The 19,137-nt window shown below is 41.8% G+C and overlaps 1 protein-coding gene across 1 annotated transcript in view; it reads left to right on the forward strand.

The window, feature by feature from the left end:
* Positions 1-539: 539 nt before the first annotated feature.
* IFT52 (intraflagellar transport 52) overlaps positions 540-19,137 on the forward strand; it is a 38,316-nt gene continuing 19,718 nt past the window's right edge. The window contains exons 1-7 of the mRNA XM_059407042.1: positions 540-674; positions 4,694-4,818; positions 5,647-5,734; positions 10,011-10,140; positions 10,431-10,506; positions 11,821-11,892; positions 17,593-17,719. Of these exons, the coding sequence (XP_059263025.1) occupies positions 654-674; positions 4,694-4,818; positions 5,647-5,734; positions 10,011-10,140; positions 10,431-10,506; positions 11,821-11,892; positions 17,593-17,719 (639 nt within the window). The 5' untranslated portion in view covers positions 540-653. The remainder of the gene's footprint in view (positions 675-4,693; positions 4,819-5,646; positions 5,735-10,010; positions 10,141-10,430; positions 10,507-11,820; positions 11,893-17,592; positions 17,720-19,137) is intronic.

A 19,137-nucleotide genomic window follows, 5' to 3' on the forward strand; every position in this document is an offset into this window, starting at 1 on the left:
CGACCACACCACGGGCCTGCCGCAGGGTCCCTCAGGGATGCTGGGCTCATCAACGAAGAACGATCTCAGTGACCATTCGCACCCCTAAACCTAACCACCCTCTCCCAGGAAGCCCTTCCTGGGCTCCCAAGACCCTGAGCCCCTTCCACGCAGTGCACGGAGCCCCCAATCTGCGTTCGAAGAACCCGCACCCCGACGCAGGGTCCGAGCCGCCCCTCGGCTCCGCACCTGCGCCCTTGGGGTCTAGGCTGGGGCATTCCCCCGTCCCCACCCCATCGGAAGCCTTCACTCTTCTCCCTCAGGGTGGAGCGAAGTTTGGGTCCTAGGGTCCTACCATTTTTATCAGTCTCTAAGAATACTTGGCATTGAAGGACGAAGCGAGGTGGGCTTTTCTTCGGCTTAAAGTTAATTCACGTTCCGTTTGGGTTTACCCCTCAGCCATCATAATGGTACAGTCCCCTAGTAGCCCCGCCCCCTGATCTCCTGCCCCGTGACGCTCTAGGCGAAATGGCGTCTTCCTGTTACTGTCGTCATTACGTTGCTCCGGCGCAGGTCCCCGCCCCAGTGCGCCTGCCCGGCGCGCCGCCTCGCACCGCCGTTGCTAAGAGGCCTTGGATACCTGGCCGCGGGATGCTGGGCGGTGTCAGGTGAAGATGGTGGTCACTGGGCCTCAGGTAAGAAGGCCTCCGAGTGGGCTGAGCTTGCCGGGCCGTTGGGGCCGCCTGAGGGCTGGCGAGGGTCGCGCCGGCCTGTTCCTGAGGCCTTTGGGCCAGTCTCGTGGAAAATCGAGATTGGTTGGGGTAAAGTAAACTGGGGCCGCGGATGTAGGCCGGGATTCCGAACCTCACACTGGGTTCAAATCCCCATCGCCTGCGACTGGGCGGATTTTTAGTCGTCTTGCTGAGTATGAAAGAGCATTGGCCTAGGAATGGTGACATCTAGTCTCAAGCCTTTTTCCTAGGAATCGTGCTTCTAGGAACTTGTCCTACAGCAAAAATCATGGCAAAAGCTGATGTATGTAAATTCCAGTGTGTTTGCGATGGCAGACTCATTGAAAAGATGCCCATAAAGGTGGTGATTGAGTTCATTATGGCATAACTACGCAAGAGTGCATACAACCTACTAGCCTAACTAGTAGACTTTTTTTTTACCCCCTCAGGAAACTGGTAAAAACTGGATACAATATTGTGTCTACATATTGGGAAGAAAAGAGTATGCACAGATGGTTGGAACATGAAAAGATAGTGGTGCTGTAATCATAAGCCTTTTATTTTATTTTATTTTTAATTTAAGATTTTATTTATTTATTTGACAGAGACACAAGTAGGCAGAGAGGCAGGCGGGGGGGGGGTTGGTGGTGGTGAAGCAGTTTCCCTGCTGAGCAGAGAGCCCGATGCGGGACTTGATCCCACGACCCTGGGATCATGACCTGAGCCGAAGGCAGAGGCTTTAACCCACTAAGCTACCCAGGCGCCCCAAACCTTTTATTTTTTAAGATGACAAAATTTAAAGTTCAACTGGAATAAAAAAAAAAATATGTGAGGCTGGGCAGGAAAAATTCTAAAAAGTAAGGGCAATAAGGAGGATAAGCTCTGCAGCACCACCAGATAGTATAAAAGTTGTAAATTAATAAAGTTGTAATTTGGGGCGCCTGGGGGGCTCAGTGGGGTAAGGCCTCTGCCTTCGGATCAGGTCATGGTCCCGGGGTCCTGCGATCGAGCCCAGCATCGGGATCTCTGCTCTGCGGGGAGCCTGCTACCTCCTCTCTCTCTGCCTGCCTCTCTGCCTAGTTGTGATTTCTCTCTGTCAAATAAATAAAATATTAAAAAAAAAAAGTTGTAATTAAAATAGTATGGACTGAGCAGGAACTTAACATGCAGATAGAATGTAATGGAATTCAGAATAGATCCAAATACAGGTACTTACAGAAATTTATTATGTAGTCAAGGTGGCCTTTCTTTCTTTCTTTCTTTCTTTCTTTTTTTTTTTTTTAAAGATTTTATTTATTTGATGCAGAGGGAGAGAGAGATCACAGCAGGCAGGCAGAGAGAGAGAGGGGGAAGCAGGCTCTCCGACAAGCAGAGAGCCTGATGTGGGGCTCGATCTCAGACCCTGAGATCATGACCTGAGCTGAAGGCAGAGGCTTAACCCTCTGAGCCACCCTGATGCCCCTCAAGGTGGTATTTCAAATCAGCCTCGAAAAGGTTTTGGGGTACCTGGGTGGTTCAGTTGGTTAAGTGTCTGCTCCTGCTCAGGTCATGATCCTGGGATCCTAGGGTTGAGCCCCCAACCCCAGCCCCATTCTGGAGCAGGGTCCCTGCTCCATGGGAGCCTCTTCTCTCTCCTCTGCCTGCCACCCCCTGCATGTGCTCTCTCTCTCTTTCTCTCTGTCAAATAAGTAAATAAAGTCTTAAAAAAAAAAAAAAGAAGAAGAAGAAAAAGTGGTTTGGTGTCAGGCAGCTTTCTAGTAATAATAAAAAAAAATAATGAACCTCATTTTGATGACTAAAATAAATTCCAAATAGGCCAAAATTTAAATCTTAAAAACCAACACAACAGAATACTGGAAGAAAGCATTGTGTGTATTTGTAATCTTGGCACAGCAAAAACTCTTGTAAATATGTCATATAATGCAGAAGCCAGAAAGGAAAAGATTACTACTTTTGACTCTATAAAATTTAAAACCTTCTGTATGTCCTGCAAAATTCCACTAAACCAAAACAAAAGAGCTATTAGAGGCTAAATCTAAAGACAAGTACATTTATGAAACTATTTAATGATCGGGTAGAAAAATATTAAACCCAAGAGAAAAATGAACAGATACATAAGCAAGATAATCAGAAGAAACACAAGTGGCCAATATGCACAGTGAAAGATGGCCACCATACTAATTTCAAAGTGCAGATTAAAACAGTGAGGTCTTTTTTTTTTTTTTTTTTGCTCACTTTACTACCAAAGATGAAAAGGATTAGAAATAAGATCATATACATATAAATACATTAGTATTAGTGGAAGTAAAAAGTACAATTTTTGGAGGCAGTTTGGAAATAATTTACTTAGCTATTCAACAAGTAGGAATTTAGTCTAAAATATGGAAAGTGCAGGGTGCCTGGGTGGCTCAGTGGGTTGGTCCTCTGCCTTTGGCTCAGGTCTTGGTCTCAGGGTTCTGGGATTGAGCCCCGCATCAGACTCTCTGCTCAGCGGGGAGCAGGCTTCCCTCCTCTCTCTCTGCCTGCCTCTCTGCCTACTTGTGATCTTTCTCTGTCAAATAAATAAATAAATAATCTTTAAAAATATATGGAAAGTGCAGAAGAACATTGTGTTTAAGGATAATGTTTGTAGCATTGTTTTACTAGGAAAAAATTTGAAAGAATATGTTCATCTATATGTCTGGTTAAATTATGGTACATCTGTAAAGGCAATATTGTGTAGCAGAGGGAGAGAGATCACAGCAGGCAGGCAGAGAGAGAGGGGGGAGCAGACTCCCTGGCGAGCAGAGAGCCTGATGCAGGGATCGATCCCAGAACCCTGAGATCATGACCTGAGCTGAAGGAAGAGCCATCCACAAGAAATGAAATCTTGCCATTTGCAATGAGGTGGTTGGAACTAGAGGGTATTAACTAGAGGGTATTAACCCTCTGAGCCACCCTGATGCCCCTCAAGGTGGTATTTCAAATCAGCCTCAAAAAGGTAGTTTTGGGGTATCTGGGTGATTCAGTTGGTTAAGTGTCTGCTCCTGCTCAGGTCATGATCCTGGGATCCTAGGGTGGTAGATCCATGCGTACTGACATGGAAAGATACAAGGTTAGGTGAAAAAAGTGTGTTGCAGAATAGTGCATATTATAGGATCCTGTATCATAAAAAAATTATAAGTTAACACATGTATAAAAAGGATCTAGAAGACTATGCCCCACGCTTAACAGTAGTTAGCAGAGAGAAATCAAGTGGGAAACATGGTTTAAGGGCATAAAGATAGGGTGATGGTAGGGTGGGGTCGTGAGAAGAGGCTGGTAGAAAGGCCAGGGCAAGAAGTGGGAGGCAACCTAGATGTCCATCAACAGATGAATGGATAAAGATGTGGTATATGTATACAATGGAATACTATGCAGCCATCACAAGAAATGAAATCTTGCCATTTGCAATGAGGTGGTTGGAACTAGAGGGTATTATGCTTAGCGAAATAAGTCAATCAGAGGAAGACAATTATCATATGATCTCCCTGATATGAGGAATTTGAGAGGCAGGGTGGAGGGTTTGAGGGGTAGGGAAGGAAGAAATGTTGCTGGGGGGTGGAGGGCTAGGGAGAAGGTGGTTGGGTTCTGGACATTGAGGAGGGTCTGTGCTATGGTGAGTGCTGTGAAATGTGTAAGCCTGACGATTCACAGACCTGTACCCCTGGGGCAAATAATACATTATATATCAATAAAAATAATTAATTTAAAAAAAGAATATCTACCAGATCTCAGTACAAAAAAAGAAAAAAGAAACAGGAGGCAAAAGCCAGAGTTGGCCTTTACATTTCTGTGGTTGTGATTATGCATTTCACTCTCAACCTTTGAGAATCCTAGGGATTTCATAGCTAGGTTCCAGCTGTATGCCCTTTTTGGATAAGCCAGAAGACTATTCCATTTAGGGTCTTTTGGAATATTGTTTATTATTTCCCTTTTTCTGATCCCTTCTTTTTTCCCATAAGGTAACCATGGAGAAAGAACTTCGGAGCACCATTCTTTTCAATGCATACAAAAAAGAAATATTTACCACCAACAATGGCTATAAATCCATGCAGAAAAGACTGCGGAGTAATTGGAAGATTCAGAGGTGACTGTGTATATTGTTTTCCCTTCTAAGTGATAATAATAGCCTGCTGGTAATAATTGGAAAGTCTTTATTTTCTTATGTAAACAGTTGTTTAGGTAGGAGGAGTTCAATTTAAGGATCGTTCAGAAGTAACTAAAGGATTTCTTTTAAAAAATGGCAATTAGCATATTAAGTTGTCTCCCAAATCACAAACCAAAAAGTTATTCTAATTATACATATACAACTTTTTGAGAGGTTAGAGTCTTTCTCCATACTTTAACTTGGATCAATACTTCAGTTTAGGGAAAGGAAAGATGAGAATACCTTTCTTTGTGCGTGTATAAATGGTTTTTCTTTTTTTTTTTAAAGATTTTATTTATTTATTTGACAGATCCCAAGCAGGCAGAGAGGCAGGCAGAGATAGAGGGGGAGGCAGGCTCCCTGCTGAGCAGAGAGCTCATTGCGGGGCTCAATCCCAGGACCCTGAGCCTTAGGCAGAGGCTTAACCCACTTAGCTACCCAGGCACCCCTAAATGGTTTTTCTTAATAAGGTGAGGATATCATACCAGCTAATGGCAGAGCTGATTAAATTAGTAGTTGGAGGACTCTTTATACTCTTGTGTGGGTTAATTTGGACATCTTGGCCTATAGGAAGTATTTGAGCAGAGACTGTTCTGGGACAAGCCTATGGAAGGGATTCTTACTTTGGGAAAGAGGCTCTACCAGGTACCTCTAAGTCCCTTCATCTCTGGGCCTCTGTGGCCTCTGGTTCCATATAGTCTAGAGGCTAAAATAATTCTTAAATTGGCTTAAATTATGGATCTAACACTTTAAAAATCATATTTCTAGCTTAAAAGATGAAATCACATCTGAAAAGCTAATTGGGGTGAAACTGTGGATTACAGCTGGACCAAGGGAAAAATTTACTGCAGCTGAGGTAAGAAATATGCAGAAAGAAGAACTATAATAAGATGGTTAGGTGCATGCGCTCTAAATTCTGGATTTAAATCCCTCTTCACCATACACTGTGTTGCCTTAAGGTAAGCACTTTCTTCCTCATCATGGAGTTGTGGTCATTAACTGAGCTAATGCATGTCAAGTGCCAGACACATAGTTGAGGCTAATGAAAAACTAGCCATATCTGTTTGCCATATTTTTGTTTTGAAAATAGGAAAATTCCATTTATTTATTTATTTACTTTTAAAGATTTTATTTATTTGACAGAGAGAGAAAGCAGAAGTAGGGAGAGCAGCAGGCAGAGGGAGAAACAATCTCCCCGCTGAGCAGGGAGCCCAATGCAGGGGGAAAATCCTTTGATTTATTTTATTTATTTTTTAAATCTTTAGAAATTATTTATTTATTTTTAAAAATTTATTTATTTGAGAGAGAGAGAGAGAGAGAATGAGAGGGGATAGGTCAGAGGGAGAAACAGGCTCCCTGCTGAGCAGGGAGCCTGATGCAGGACTTGATACCAGGACTGCAGGATCATGACCTGAGCTGAAGGCAGTCGTTTAATCAAGTGAGCCACCAAGGTGCCCAGGGGAAAACTCCTTTTAAAGTAAAGCTGTTTTTAATCCTATTTCATAGAATAGACAATGTTAAATTTAGAGCCCAGAACACAAGTATTGGCAAAGATGTAGAGAAATTGGAACCCATGTGCACTGTTGGTGGAAAGGTAAAATATGTGTGTACAGACATTATGTAAAACAGAATGGCAGTTCCTCAAAAAATTTAAAATAGAATTATCATGTGATCCAGTAGTCCCATTTCTAGATATATATCCAAAAGAATTGAAAGTAGAATCTCAAAGAGATATTTGTACATTCTTATAGCAGCAGCATTCACAATAGCCAAAAGGTAGGAGCAACCTAAGTCTACTAGCAGATGAATGGATAAACAAAGTGTGGTATATACATATTATTCAGCCTTAAAAAGATAGGGAATGCTAGGGGCGCCTGGGTGGCTCAGTCGTTAAACATCTGCCTTTGGCTCAGATCATCACCCCAAGGTTCTGGGTTTGAGCCCTTCTCCCTCTCCCCCTGCTCCCCTGCTTGTATTTCCTCTCTCGTTTTCTCTCTCTCTGTCAAATTTAAAAAATATATATATATATATATATATATTTTTTATATATATATAATATATTATATATATATATAATATATATATATATATATATATATATATATATATATATATAAAGGTAGACAATTCTGATACATGCTACAACATGAGTGAATATTGAGGATGTTATGCTAAATGAAAGAAGCCAATTATGAAAAGACCAGTGCTATATGATTCCATTTATATGACGTACCTAGAGTAGTCAAATTCATATAAAGTTAGAGTCATGGTTGCCAGGAGCTAGAGTGAGGACGGAAATGAGAAGTTGTTTAATAGGTATTGAGCTTCGGTTTTGCAAGATGAAAAGAATTCTGGAGATGCACAATAACTGAACTGTAAGCCTAAAAATGGTTAAGATGGTAAATGTTACTTGTACTTTACCACAACTAAACAGAAACCCCAAAACACAGCAAGAGCTTTTCTCATAGAAACTTGCAGGTGCTTTGGTGCTCAGGTAGGGTTGTGGAGAGTAGGGAGGCTGAGGCAGGGTGGGACTGGTGTGGTCCTTAGACTGGGGCAGTCCAGGTCTTCTGCTCTGAGTTTGGGTAGGGCCACAGGGAGGAGGTCTACAGGGAAGCATTTCTATTGTTCTTTATTTTGTTGACCTGACTGCATTGCGGCCATTGGCCATGGAGCGAGACTTAAGTGTTTGATCAGGTTAATTGAGAGAAGGAGCCGGAATTCCTATTAAGAACATGGACTTGGCCAGCTGCCTCCACCCTATGAGACCCTGAGGGTCTCACTCCAATAGTTTCTCCCCTGCTACCGCTCTTCTCCACCTAGCAAATACAAAGAGAGAGGTAATCCGGTCTTTGCTGAGGAACAGCCAGCCTCAGAAAAGCCAGGGCATCCATCAGAGACCTGTGCCTGTCTGATCATTTTCCAAACAGGAAACAGTCCTCTGTCAAACGTTCAGGCTCTTAGGGATAGACGGCAGTGGCTTCCAAAACATAGACTCCCTTGAGAGGCATAGTTAGCCTAATAAAATGTTCTCCCACCAGACCATCTCCTGCACTGTGCCTTCTCTTTAGCGGTGGAGTGACATGGGAAGGAAAGGCAGAAAAACTTTGAACTTCTAAGAACCAACATTCCTTTGGGGCACCTGAGTGGCTCAGTCATTAAGCATCTGCCTTCATGATCCCAGGGCCCTGGGATTGGGCTCCGCATCGGGCTCCTTGCTCAGGGTGAGCTACTTTTCCCTCTCCCTCTGCCTGCTGCTCCCCTTTGCTGATCTCTCTCTCTCTGTCAAATAAATAAAATCTTCAAAAAAAGAAAAAAAGGTACCAGCGTTCCCTTGTGTTTTATTCTTACATCAAGCGGATTCGAATGGTTAGCAGAGGTCTTCCTCCTGGCATAGATCACTGCCTTTCTGGGCATTGCTGCTAGCCTCCTAGGACCAGTAAAGGGGTCAGTTCACCCCTCATAGACTATATGATCTGTCTTTGATGTTGTCCTCCAGAAACTTCTTTGGCAGGACATCATATGTCTGATATTAGATGTGAGAATCAAGCTAGAACTTAGACTGACTTTAGTTTTTCTTTACTCCCACCTCAGCCACATGGGCTTAAGCATTTGCCCGGTGGGGATACTCACTTCCCGCCCATTGACCCAGACCATGTATCCCCACCTTGTCAGATCAACATCTATCTATATTAATTTTTACAGATTTTATTTATTTGTCTTATTTGAGAGAGAGGGAGAGAGAGCAAGTAGGGGGAGGGATAGAGGGAGAGAGAGAGAGAACCTCAAGCAGACTCCATGCTGAGCAGAGCCTTATGTGGGGCTCTATCCCATGGTGCTGAGATCGTGATCTGAGCCAAAACCAAGAGTCAGATGCCTAATCGACTGAGCCACCCAGGTATCACTGTCTGTATTATAAATGTACCTTTATTCTGAATCGAGAAGGCTAGATATTAGTACCCACCACCATTTAAAAAAAAAAAAGTGTCTTAACTGTAACGTAAAGAGGTTAAAGGAAGATGACTTATGAAAGAGTGTGTATACTTCAAATTGTCAGTGTTTGGGCACATGGGCACTAGAAGAGTATGTATATTTCAGTTTGTTTACACTGGAGTGTCAGTAGTACACATACACTAGAGCACTTCTTTATATCTGACATTTTGAAACAAATGCTAAAAATACTAGGATCCCCATGAATGGGGCAGTCTTGTGGAGAGTCCAGAATCTATGGAGTTAGTCTCATTTGGGAACAAGCCACCTTGGCAATGTTAATCATTGAACTATGTTTTCTATATTTAGGGGGCTGAAGGAGAGAAGGAAATCTAGGGAGTGTGCAAGTGCAAGGGCTTTGCTGTTGCAGAGCTGGACCGAGGTGGTGGTGTCCAAAGTGGGGTGTACATGGTGAATCACTGAGGTGCCAGAAGGAAATTGCATTTGTCATATCTTTATTATCCTTCAGAATTTCCCTTCTTAAGAGGATGTTTTATAATTCTATAAATACACATACTTCATATACATATCAGAGTGGGTGTTCACATTTTCTTACGGGATGCTTGAGGAGAGTTGAGACACTATTGGTCTAGACCACTCACCCCACCAGGTTTTCTCAGGCTGGGTCAACAAGACCAGTCTTAGATTTTTCTTTCCTCTCCAGCTTTGGGAAAGCAAGAGAGAGATTCCCAGGAGATAAGCAGATAACATGCATTTCTCACGGGTTGATCAGTCAATGAATGACTGGAACAGAATTCCTCCCTGGGGGTGGTATGCAATGTCTTCATCCTGATGTTGGTAGCTGGCGGGGAGGGGCAGGTATGGTCCAGAGCAATCGTTTTCAGCCAGGGCTGATTTTATCTCCACTGGGTTGAGACCAGGGCTGCTGCTCAGTGACCTGTGAGCTTTGTTTCCACTTTTGGTTTGCTTTCCAGATAGTCAAGGTGGAAAATGTGAATTCCGTTTGGAACTTTATGCTTAAAGACAAGCTTTGAAATTCTATGTAGAGAGTAACTTTTATGTTATCTTATATACATTTATATTTAAGTGGCTTATATTTATTTTTCAGGTAGTTAAGGTCTTAAAGTCTTTGGACAAAAGTCTTTTGGGTATATTCATAGATTTTTTTTTCTTTTGTGTAGTTTGAAGTCCTGAAGAAATACCTTGATGGTGGTGGTGATATCCTTGTGATGCTGGGAGAGGGTGGGGAATCCAGATTCGACACCAATATTAACTTTCTTCTAGAAGAATATGGAATCATGGTTAATAGTGGTAATTATGATTATTGTTATTTTAGTAGAAGCAGTTGTTTCCCATTTATTATTCATATTGTAGCCCTCTGGACCCAGTAGTACAGTGGAAAGAGCCCTGGGCTGAGGGTGCATGGTCCAGCATTCTGATCTCAGTGGCAGTCTGAGCCTTCTGGGGCTTCTTCCATGGTATTAAAATGGGAGGAATGGGAACAGAGTTCCAGGATTTCTTACACGTAAAATTTTATATGTGTTTATAATATCAAACCTATTTCTAATCTAAGATGCAACTTCCTCTCCTTTCCTCTAAAGATGCTGTGGTTAGAAATGTATATTATAAGTATTTCCATCCAAAAGAAGCTCTAGTTTCCAATGGAGTCCTGAATAGGTGAGTGTGTTGAAAGCAGAATTTTTTTTTTTAAGTTTTTTTTTTTAATTTATTTGGCAGAGAGAGATCACAAGTAGGCAGAGAGGCAGGTGAGAGAGGGGGGGAAGCAGGTTCCCCGCTGAGCAGAGAGCCCGATGCGGAGCTCGATCCCAGGACCCTGAGATCATAATCCAAGCATAAGGCAGAGCTTCAGCCTACTGAGCCACCCTGGTGCCCCAAAAGCAGAAATATTTTAACAAATGATTCCTATCTTCTCTCTTCTCATCTCACACATTCTTTTCACTAGCCTTTCTTCCTTTGTTACTCTTTTATTTTACTATATTATAGTTTAGTTTATTATATTACTTCTCATTCCTCAAATTATATTCCTCCCATCTTTTGAAACCGTATTCCACATTCACTCTTTGTCAGAATGCATTCAGCTGCAAGTATAGAAAACCCTATTCTCTCAATGAGATGAAACAATAACGAGATTTTATCAACTCATGTAATTGAAAAGCCCAGAAATACGGCAGGCTTTGGGTGTGGATTAACTGAAAATTCATGATGTTGTTAGGGCTCCAGTCCCATTGCTCTGTAGGTCTCTTGGCTCTGCTCTCCTGTGTCTATGGGCTGGACAGTTTTAGCAGTTCCCAAATTTATATCGGCATGCCACACCATCTAGGGCAAGAGAGCCTGCCTTGGTCCCAGCATTCTCAGCAAGAGTAGTCCTGAGATTTGCTGTGTTTGAGCTGGTTTGGGCCACATGCCCATCCTGAACTGGTCGCTGTGGCAGAGGGCATAGAATGTCCTGATGGTATAATTAGGTCATATTCCCTATCCCGGAGACTGAGGTGAAGTCAAGTTTTTCTGTTTCACTGGATCTTAAGGGCTAAATTAGGGCCTTTGGAGAAGTGGGAAATGAATGTGTGAGAGAAGCAACGTCAGGTGCCCTCTCTGTGCGTTTTTTCCTTTATTCAAAATTATTCATTCCACACTTGAGTTTGTTATATGCCAGGTGCTCTCCTGGTTCTGGTGATACAGAGTCTAGAATATAGGACTAGAATGTCTGTCTCGTCTAGAATGTAGTTTAGTATATTGATCTTTCCCTCAGGACTCAAGAAAGAAGAGCTGAACCTCATATTTAAATGTTAACTTTTTCAAGCTACAGGAAGAGGTGTAGGTGTGTAGGTGTATCTTTAATTAAGTTCTGAGAATTGTATTTTGAATAAGTCTGCAGAATCATTGCAGTTAGTTCATACTTACTACTAATGAATGGAGTATGAAATTCCTAAATTTTTTTTGTTTACTAGGTTTAATTTTTTTTTCTTCAAGGGAAATTAGCCGAGCTGCAGGGAAGGCTGTGCCTGGAATCATCGATGAAGAAAGCAGTGGAAACAATGCCCAGTGAGTGTGTTTTCTGAGTCTCCCTAAAGAGGTTGCTTTTGTCATTTTGAAGAGTTTTCTTTTTTGAAGTGAAGAGTTTTCATTTCTGATTACAAATGTCATTCTCACCAAAACAAAACAAAACAAAACAAAAACAACTCCACGCAATTTGAACAGTTCAAACGGAAGAAAATAGAAGTCCTACACTATAAATGTATATCCTTTTCCCCAAGGATTATGACTCTTAACAATATGGTATTTAGATTTCTAGATTTTTTTTTCATATATAAACAGAGAGAGATGTACCATATCCTTTTAAATGACTAGATTAAACTGGAATTATCCTAATTTATCTAACAGTCTCCTATTGTTTAACATTGAGGTTATTTATGATATTTTGTTTTAATAGTTAAACCTAACATTTATTGAGCACTTACTTTATGACAGACATAGTGAATGTCTTTGTATGTGCAGTTTTTGTGCATTTATGCCAGCAAGATTAGATTCTTAGCATTAGAATCTCTTGGTCAGAAGTTTTCCAATTGTTGCATTGCCAAATGTGGTACATCGCTAAATTGCCCCCCAGGTAGTTCGTAGCACTTTCTGTCCCTGTGAACATGCTCCTTTTTCCTCTCTTCCCAGCATGGAGTATTCTAGTGAAAATGATATCTCTTTATTTTAATTTGCATTTCTTTGATTATGGCTGAGTGGGATGGCCTTTAAAGCCTATTGGCTGATTGTATTTCTTCTGTGAATTTCCTGTTGACTACTTTTTGCCCATTTTCTATTGATGGTTTTCTTTTTTTATTCATTTATAAGACCTCCATGTATTATATTTTTTCTGCTTTACCTTTCAACTTTGAGATATTTCACCTCATAAGAGTTGAACCTTTTTTTTAAAAAGATTTTATTTATTTATTTATTTGACAGAGAGGTTACAAGTAGGCAGAGAGAGAGTCGGGGGGGTGGGGGAATCAGGTTCCCCACTGAGCAGAGAGCCCGCCCGACACGGAGCTCGATCCCAGGACCCTGAAATCATGACCTGAGCTGAAGGCAGAGGCTTAACCAACTGAGCCATCCAGGTGCCTCAGGAGTTGAATATTTATGTAGTCAAAGAATATCATAAAACTCTAGTAGTAAAAATAATGTGGTACTAATGCAGAAATAATGAGAAATAAATAAATTAGAATTAGACTGTATATGAAAAATGAGAATTATTAGTGACATTTCTAAATTATTGGGGAATAAATGGCATAATTGTGGCTAACCATTTGAAAAAACATTTCCATTTTTGTAGCACACTCCTAAAATATATTTCAGATGGATTAAAATTTTAAATATTAAAAGAAATGAAATCATAAAATTTCTAAAAGTAGGTGAATTTTTATAATCCTTAAAATAGGGAAGACCTTTCTTAGGATGAAACCAAGGTAAAGTTGTAAAAGGGAAAAACGTATGGCAACATACATCATAGAATTAACATTTTTGACATTCGAGAATCATAATCTTTTTTTTTTTTAAAGATTTTATTTATTTATTTGACAGATCACAAGTAGGTAGAGAGGCAGGCAGAGAGAGAGGAGGAAGCAGGCTCCCCGCTGAGCAGAGAGCCCGATGTGGGGCTTGATCCCAGGACCCTGGGATCATGACCTGAGCCGAAGGCAGAGGCTTTAACCCACTGAGCCACCCAGGTGCCCCGAGAATCATAATCTTATTTATTTATTTTAAAAGATTTTATTTATTTATTTGAGAGACAGAAATCATAAGCAGGTAGAGAGGTAGGCAGAGAGAGAGAGAGGAGAAAGCAGGCTCCTCGAGGAACGGAGAGGCTGATGTGGGGCTCGATCCCAGGACCCTGGGACTGTGACCCAAGCTGAAGGCAGAGGCTTCAACCAACTGAGCCACCCAGGTGCCCCACTTACTTATTTTTAAGTAGGCTCCGTGCCCAGTCTCTTTTTTCAAGAAAGTTTTAAATTTTAATTCCAGTATAATTAACATACAGTGTTGCATTAATTTCAGGTGTATACAATATAGCGATTCAGCATTTCCAAACATTCTTCACTGATCATGAGAAGTGTCCTCTTTAGTCCCTGGCATCTGTTTCACCCCTCCCCCACCCCCATAACCTAATTCTTAAGCTTCGTGTCAGCTTATCCAGTGGTGTAGGTGAAAGAACCGTGGACTTGGCAGTAGAAGTTTCTATTTTCATGTCTTAACCTGCAGGGTGACCCAGGCAAGTTACTCTTAGCTTCTGTTTCCACGTCTGTGTAATGGAGACAAAATGAATCTCATGAAGTTACTGGGAGACTCCACTGAGACCATATTTTTCGAGGTGCTTTGTAAGCCGTGTGGTGTAGTACCTACCTGCTGTTGTGTTACTGAGTCTTCTGTAATTGTGGTGACGGGCAGCTGTTTCCTGGGGCATCCTGGAAGTAGCGGTTTCTGGGCAGGCTCTGAGATGTAGAGACCTAGTCCTGTTTGTGTTTTGAAAACTCTTGACCTATTGAAGTCTGAGGTTCTCATTTAACCTACTTTTCTGTCATGTCCGTTTTCCTATCTCTCACTCAGCTGTAGCCACACTGACTTTGTTTCAGTTCCTTAAATATGCTGAGCTCATTCCCACCTTAGGGCCAGGACATATCTGTTCCCTTTCCCAGGAATACACTTTCCCAGCTATTCCCGCAGCCAGTCTTGCTTGTTCACGTGTAGTTTAGAAAAATCCTGTTTTTGGATTTTAGGTGGATGTATAGTCTTACGCTTAAAATCCTATCAAATTGTCAGTCTGATTGCTTTCTTAGTAATAATAAAGGAGTGGAGGAAATAAAGCTGACAGTTTTCATTGTATGACTCAAGTGTCCATCTCCCTTCCTCCTTGAGACTCTCCTCCTTGGTGTGCATTGGGGGGAAGTGTGAGGCAAGGATGTGCACTCACATCCATATAACTATTTCTCCCACATCCCTTTTCTTCCTCCATGACAGCTGCTCTTTTCTTTCTGTTTCTGGTGTGGGACTCACGGCCACAGTCCCCTTTCCTGGGCTGCTGCTGGAACAGGGTGCCAGGGGGAGAATAGAGAATGTGGGGCCAGTGCCACTTCTCACCCACCATATGACACGGAAGGCAGAGGGGTAGGTGAGATTGACTGAATGAGGGGGAACCTAACTCTGGAAGGAAATAATTTTAAACGTAAGCTATAAGGAATTTTCTCATGGTCTAAGAGAAAAGAAAATTCACATTAGCTTCATAGAGAGCTCTTCATGGTTTCTAACTTTACACTTTGTTATAATATTCCTGTTTTTCTTCATTTAGAGAGCACTTCCTTCAAACAAGAACCTTTGCAGAGCTCCATCTTGCTTTCAGTTAAGCCTTAACCCCTCCTGGAGGGGTTGGCCACAGCCCTGGGTCTGCACCCTTCCCTTACCCCTTTTTAGGAGTAATTTGCCCCAGGTCAGACTGATGCACTCCAGATACTCTTAAGTGTGTGTTAGGGGGAAGGAGGCCAAGGCAGGTGTGTGGAGAAGTGTCTGATGTCACGACTACTCTTAAAAGCGCTGGACTGGAAACACAGCCTTCTAATGACAGCCATTCATTCCTGGAGATGACACCAGTCAGATCTGTAAGGAAGAGGGAGCTGCTTGCTTGGAAGGCATTGTCATACAGAGTAGGCTCATTTGTACCTCCAGTTCAGCTGTAAGATAAGGGCCCCTCTTCCTCCTCCACCATAGGGATTTCTTTAGTTCTTCCAGTTACAACCATTTACACATGTGATTATGTTGTGAATTTGCATTCAGATTTGTAAAATGCTTTATTAAACTAGTAGCTAGAGTTATACCAATTTTTGAGTTGACAAACCAAAGCTTAGAGCAAATTTTGTGGGTTTTTGTTTTTTTTTTTTAAGTTTTGTGATGAGATACCACCTCACACCTGTCTGAACAGCTAAAAATAACAACACAGGAAACAACAGATGTTGGTGACAATGCAGAGAAAGGGGAACTCTTTTACAGTATCGGTGGGAATGCAAATTGGTGTAGCCATTCTGGAAAACAGTATGGAGGTTACTCAGAAAGTTAAAGAAAGAACTACCCTATGACCCAGCAATTGAATTACTAGGTATTTACCTAAAGGATACAGAAATGACTGATTCCAGGGTGATCACAGGGCACTGTGATGTTTACAGCAGCATTATCAACAATAGCCCAGGGCACCTGGGTGGCTCAGTGGGTTAAAGCCTCTGCCTTCGGCTCAGGTCATGATCTCAGGGTCCTGGGATCGAGTCCCACATCAGGCTCTCTGCTCGGCGGGAGCCTGCTTCCTCCTCTCTCTCTCTCTGCCTGCCTCTCTGCCTACTTGTGATCTCTGTCAAATAAATAAAAAAAAAAAAAAAAAAAAAAAAAAACAATAGCCCAACTGTGGAGAGAGCCCAATGATGAATGGATAAAGATGTGGTGTATGTACACAGTGGAATATTGCTCAGCCATCAAAAAGAATAAAATCTGGCCATTTGCAATCAATGTGAATGGAGCTAGAGTATATCATGCTAAGTGAAATAAGTCTGTCAGAGAGTGCCACATACTGTATGATTTCACTCACATGTGGAATTTAGGAAACAAGACAGATGAGCATATGGGAAGGGAAAAAGGGAAGCAAACCATAAGAGACTCTTTTTTTTTTTTTTTTTTTTTAAGATTTTTATTTATTTATTTGACAGAGAGAGATCACAAGCAGGCGGGGAGGCAGGCAGAGAGAGAGGAAGGGAAGTAGGCTCCCTGCTGAGCAGAGAGCCCGATGCAGGGCTCGATCCCACGACCCTGGGATCATGACCTGAGCTGAAAGCAGAGGCTTAACCCACTGAGCCACCCAGGCACCCCACCATAAGAGACTCTCAGTGATATAGAACAAACTGAGGGTTGATGGAGAGAAGCAGGTGGGGGATGGGCATTAAGGACGGCGCTCCTTATGGTGGGCACGGGCTGTTGTCTGTAAGTGATGAGTCATGAAATTCTACTCCTGAAACCGATATTACACTGTATGTTAACTAACCAGAATTTAAATAAAAAATTGAAAAAGAAAAGAAAAGGAAGAAGTAAAAGATATCCTTATCACCAGATGTAGGGAACTTAAATTCGAGGAAGCTATAGAAATAAACCTTGCTGCCTTTTTACTGGTCTAGTACCTCGGCCCAGTTTCCACTTAGAATTCCTAACTAAAGTCCTCAAATACCTGTTTTCTTTTCTTTTTTTTTTTTTAATTTTTTAAAAACTTTTATTTATTTACTTGACACAGAGAGAGAGAGAGAGATCACAAGCAGGCAGAGAGACAGACAGAGAGAGAGGGGAAGCAGGCTCCCTGCTGAGCAAAGAGCCCGATGCCACGCTCGATTCCAGGACCCCGAGATCATGACCTGAGACGAAGGCAGAGGCTTAACCCGCTGAGCCACCCAGGCGCCCCTGTTTTCTTTATCCTGTCAATCCCTCACACATTTATTGTCTCTGTATAAAAAGTGTTAAGAAACTGCCTGCCTTGGTCATTTCTTTGGGTCTCAATTTTGTTATTGGGCCTCTGTGTGTATGTAATAAAACGTCGGGTTTTTACTCCTGACTATCCCCCCCCCCCCACAATAAAACCTTTGTGTTTGATCTTAAATTGTTCAAGAGGCACTGAAATCATCTTCAAAATTTTTTAATTCTTTTTTTTAATTTGAGTGTTTCTTTAATTTCTTTCAGGGCTCTCACCTTTGTCTACCCTTTTGGTGCCACACTGAGTGTCATGAAACCCGCAGTGGCTGTTCTGTCCACAGGCTCCGTCTGTTTCCCGCTTAACAGACCCATTCTGGCGTTCTATCACTCGAAGGTACAGCCTTTCTTAGATGTGGGTGGATATGTTATTTTTATTATTGAAATAATAAAAACTGCTACTTCCAGAGGAGTTTCATGTGTTTTCTCACCGACCTTTACACCAGCCCTGTGGGTAGTATTTCAGTTAACTCACTTCATTTATGGGGAAACAGCAGATGGTCCAGTAATCAATGGAGTCGAGACCTAAACCTTGTTCTTACCATTCTAAATCCAAAGCTATTGCACGGTAGCATGAGGCTACCTGTATGAGAACTGTCTATGACTACAGGCTCTCACTCTCAGCGGAGAGTCCGTCCAGGGAAAGGGTGAGTTAACGCACAATGCCAAAATCCACACAGTTGTGCTGTTATTTTAGTTTGTCTCAGGGCAACGTATCAGAAGACTAGTTGCTCAGTTCTCATCCTGGAAACCCCACAGAATGTGGCAGTAGATGATGCCAGAGGACATAGTGCCTCTCAGCGTGACCCCACTTTTCCACTGCCCAGTGCAGGACTTGAGCTCATGACTCTGAGATTAAGACCTAAATCAAGAGTCGGGCACTCAACTGAGTGAGCCACCCAGGGGCCCCATCCATTCGTTGCCTTTCATGTTTTGCTGTATTCACCTTTATGCAACTACTGAGACTTAGAATTCACCAGCTGACCTCCCAGTTTTCCTCTAATTCCTCACATCTTATTTTTCTTTGTGACATTTAGGTATTACTTTTCTCTCCCATATTTAAAAGGTCTGGCTTCATTTTATTAGGAAGTAAATAAATACCTATGCTGTTTTTGAAAGAATAGATTTGGGCAAAATTCCATAGTTATTATGGTAGTTAGTTTCTCCCAAACACCTAGAAATACAGTTTTAAAATTAGAGTGAAGTATTAAATGATTCAAAATGTGGAAATAATCAGTTTATAGAAACTGTCAATTTATAGTCACCAAAGTAATGAGACAACTAGGGGCATCTGGTAGTATAATATTTCGATTACTTATTTATTCATTTAGAGAGGGAGAGGGAGAATCTCAAGCAGGCTCCATGCCCAGCATGGAGGGATATGGCCTGGGGCTCTATCTCACAATGCTGAGATCATGACCTGAACCAAAATCAAGAGTTGGAAACTTAACCGACTGAGCCACCCAGGCACCCCTATGATTTTTTATTTTTTAACTGTGCACAGAGACTTCACCTAGCTTCCTCAGTGGATTTTTATGAAACATCTATTAGGTACAGAGTTCTGTGCTAACTGATGATTCTTCTAGAACTCATGAGATTATCATTTGCTCATTGCCTAGCTATTTAAAAAGGTTTGCTTTTTAAAAGGGAAAGCTATTTAAAGGGTTTGCTTCCTTTTTCCCCTTCCCCTATGTTCTTTTCCTAAGAAGCTTTTATTTTAGTTTTTTAAAAAAGATTTTATGTATTTATTTAGAG

The sequence above is a fragment of the Mustela nigripes genome, chromosome 7 (assembly GCF_022355385.1).
Source record: "Mustela nigripes isolate SB6536 chromosome 7, MUSNIG.SB6536, whole genome shotgun sequence".
In the NCBI taxonomy this organism is placed as follows: Eukaryota; Metazoa; Chordata; class Mammalia; order Carnivora; family Mustelidae; genus Mustela; species Mustela nigripes.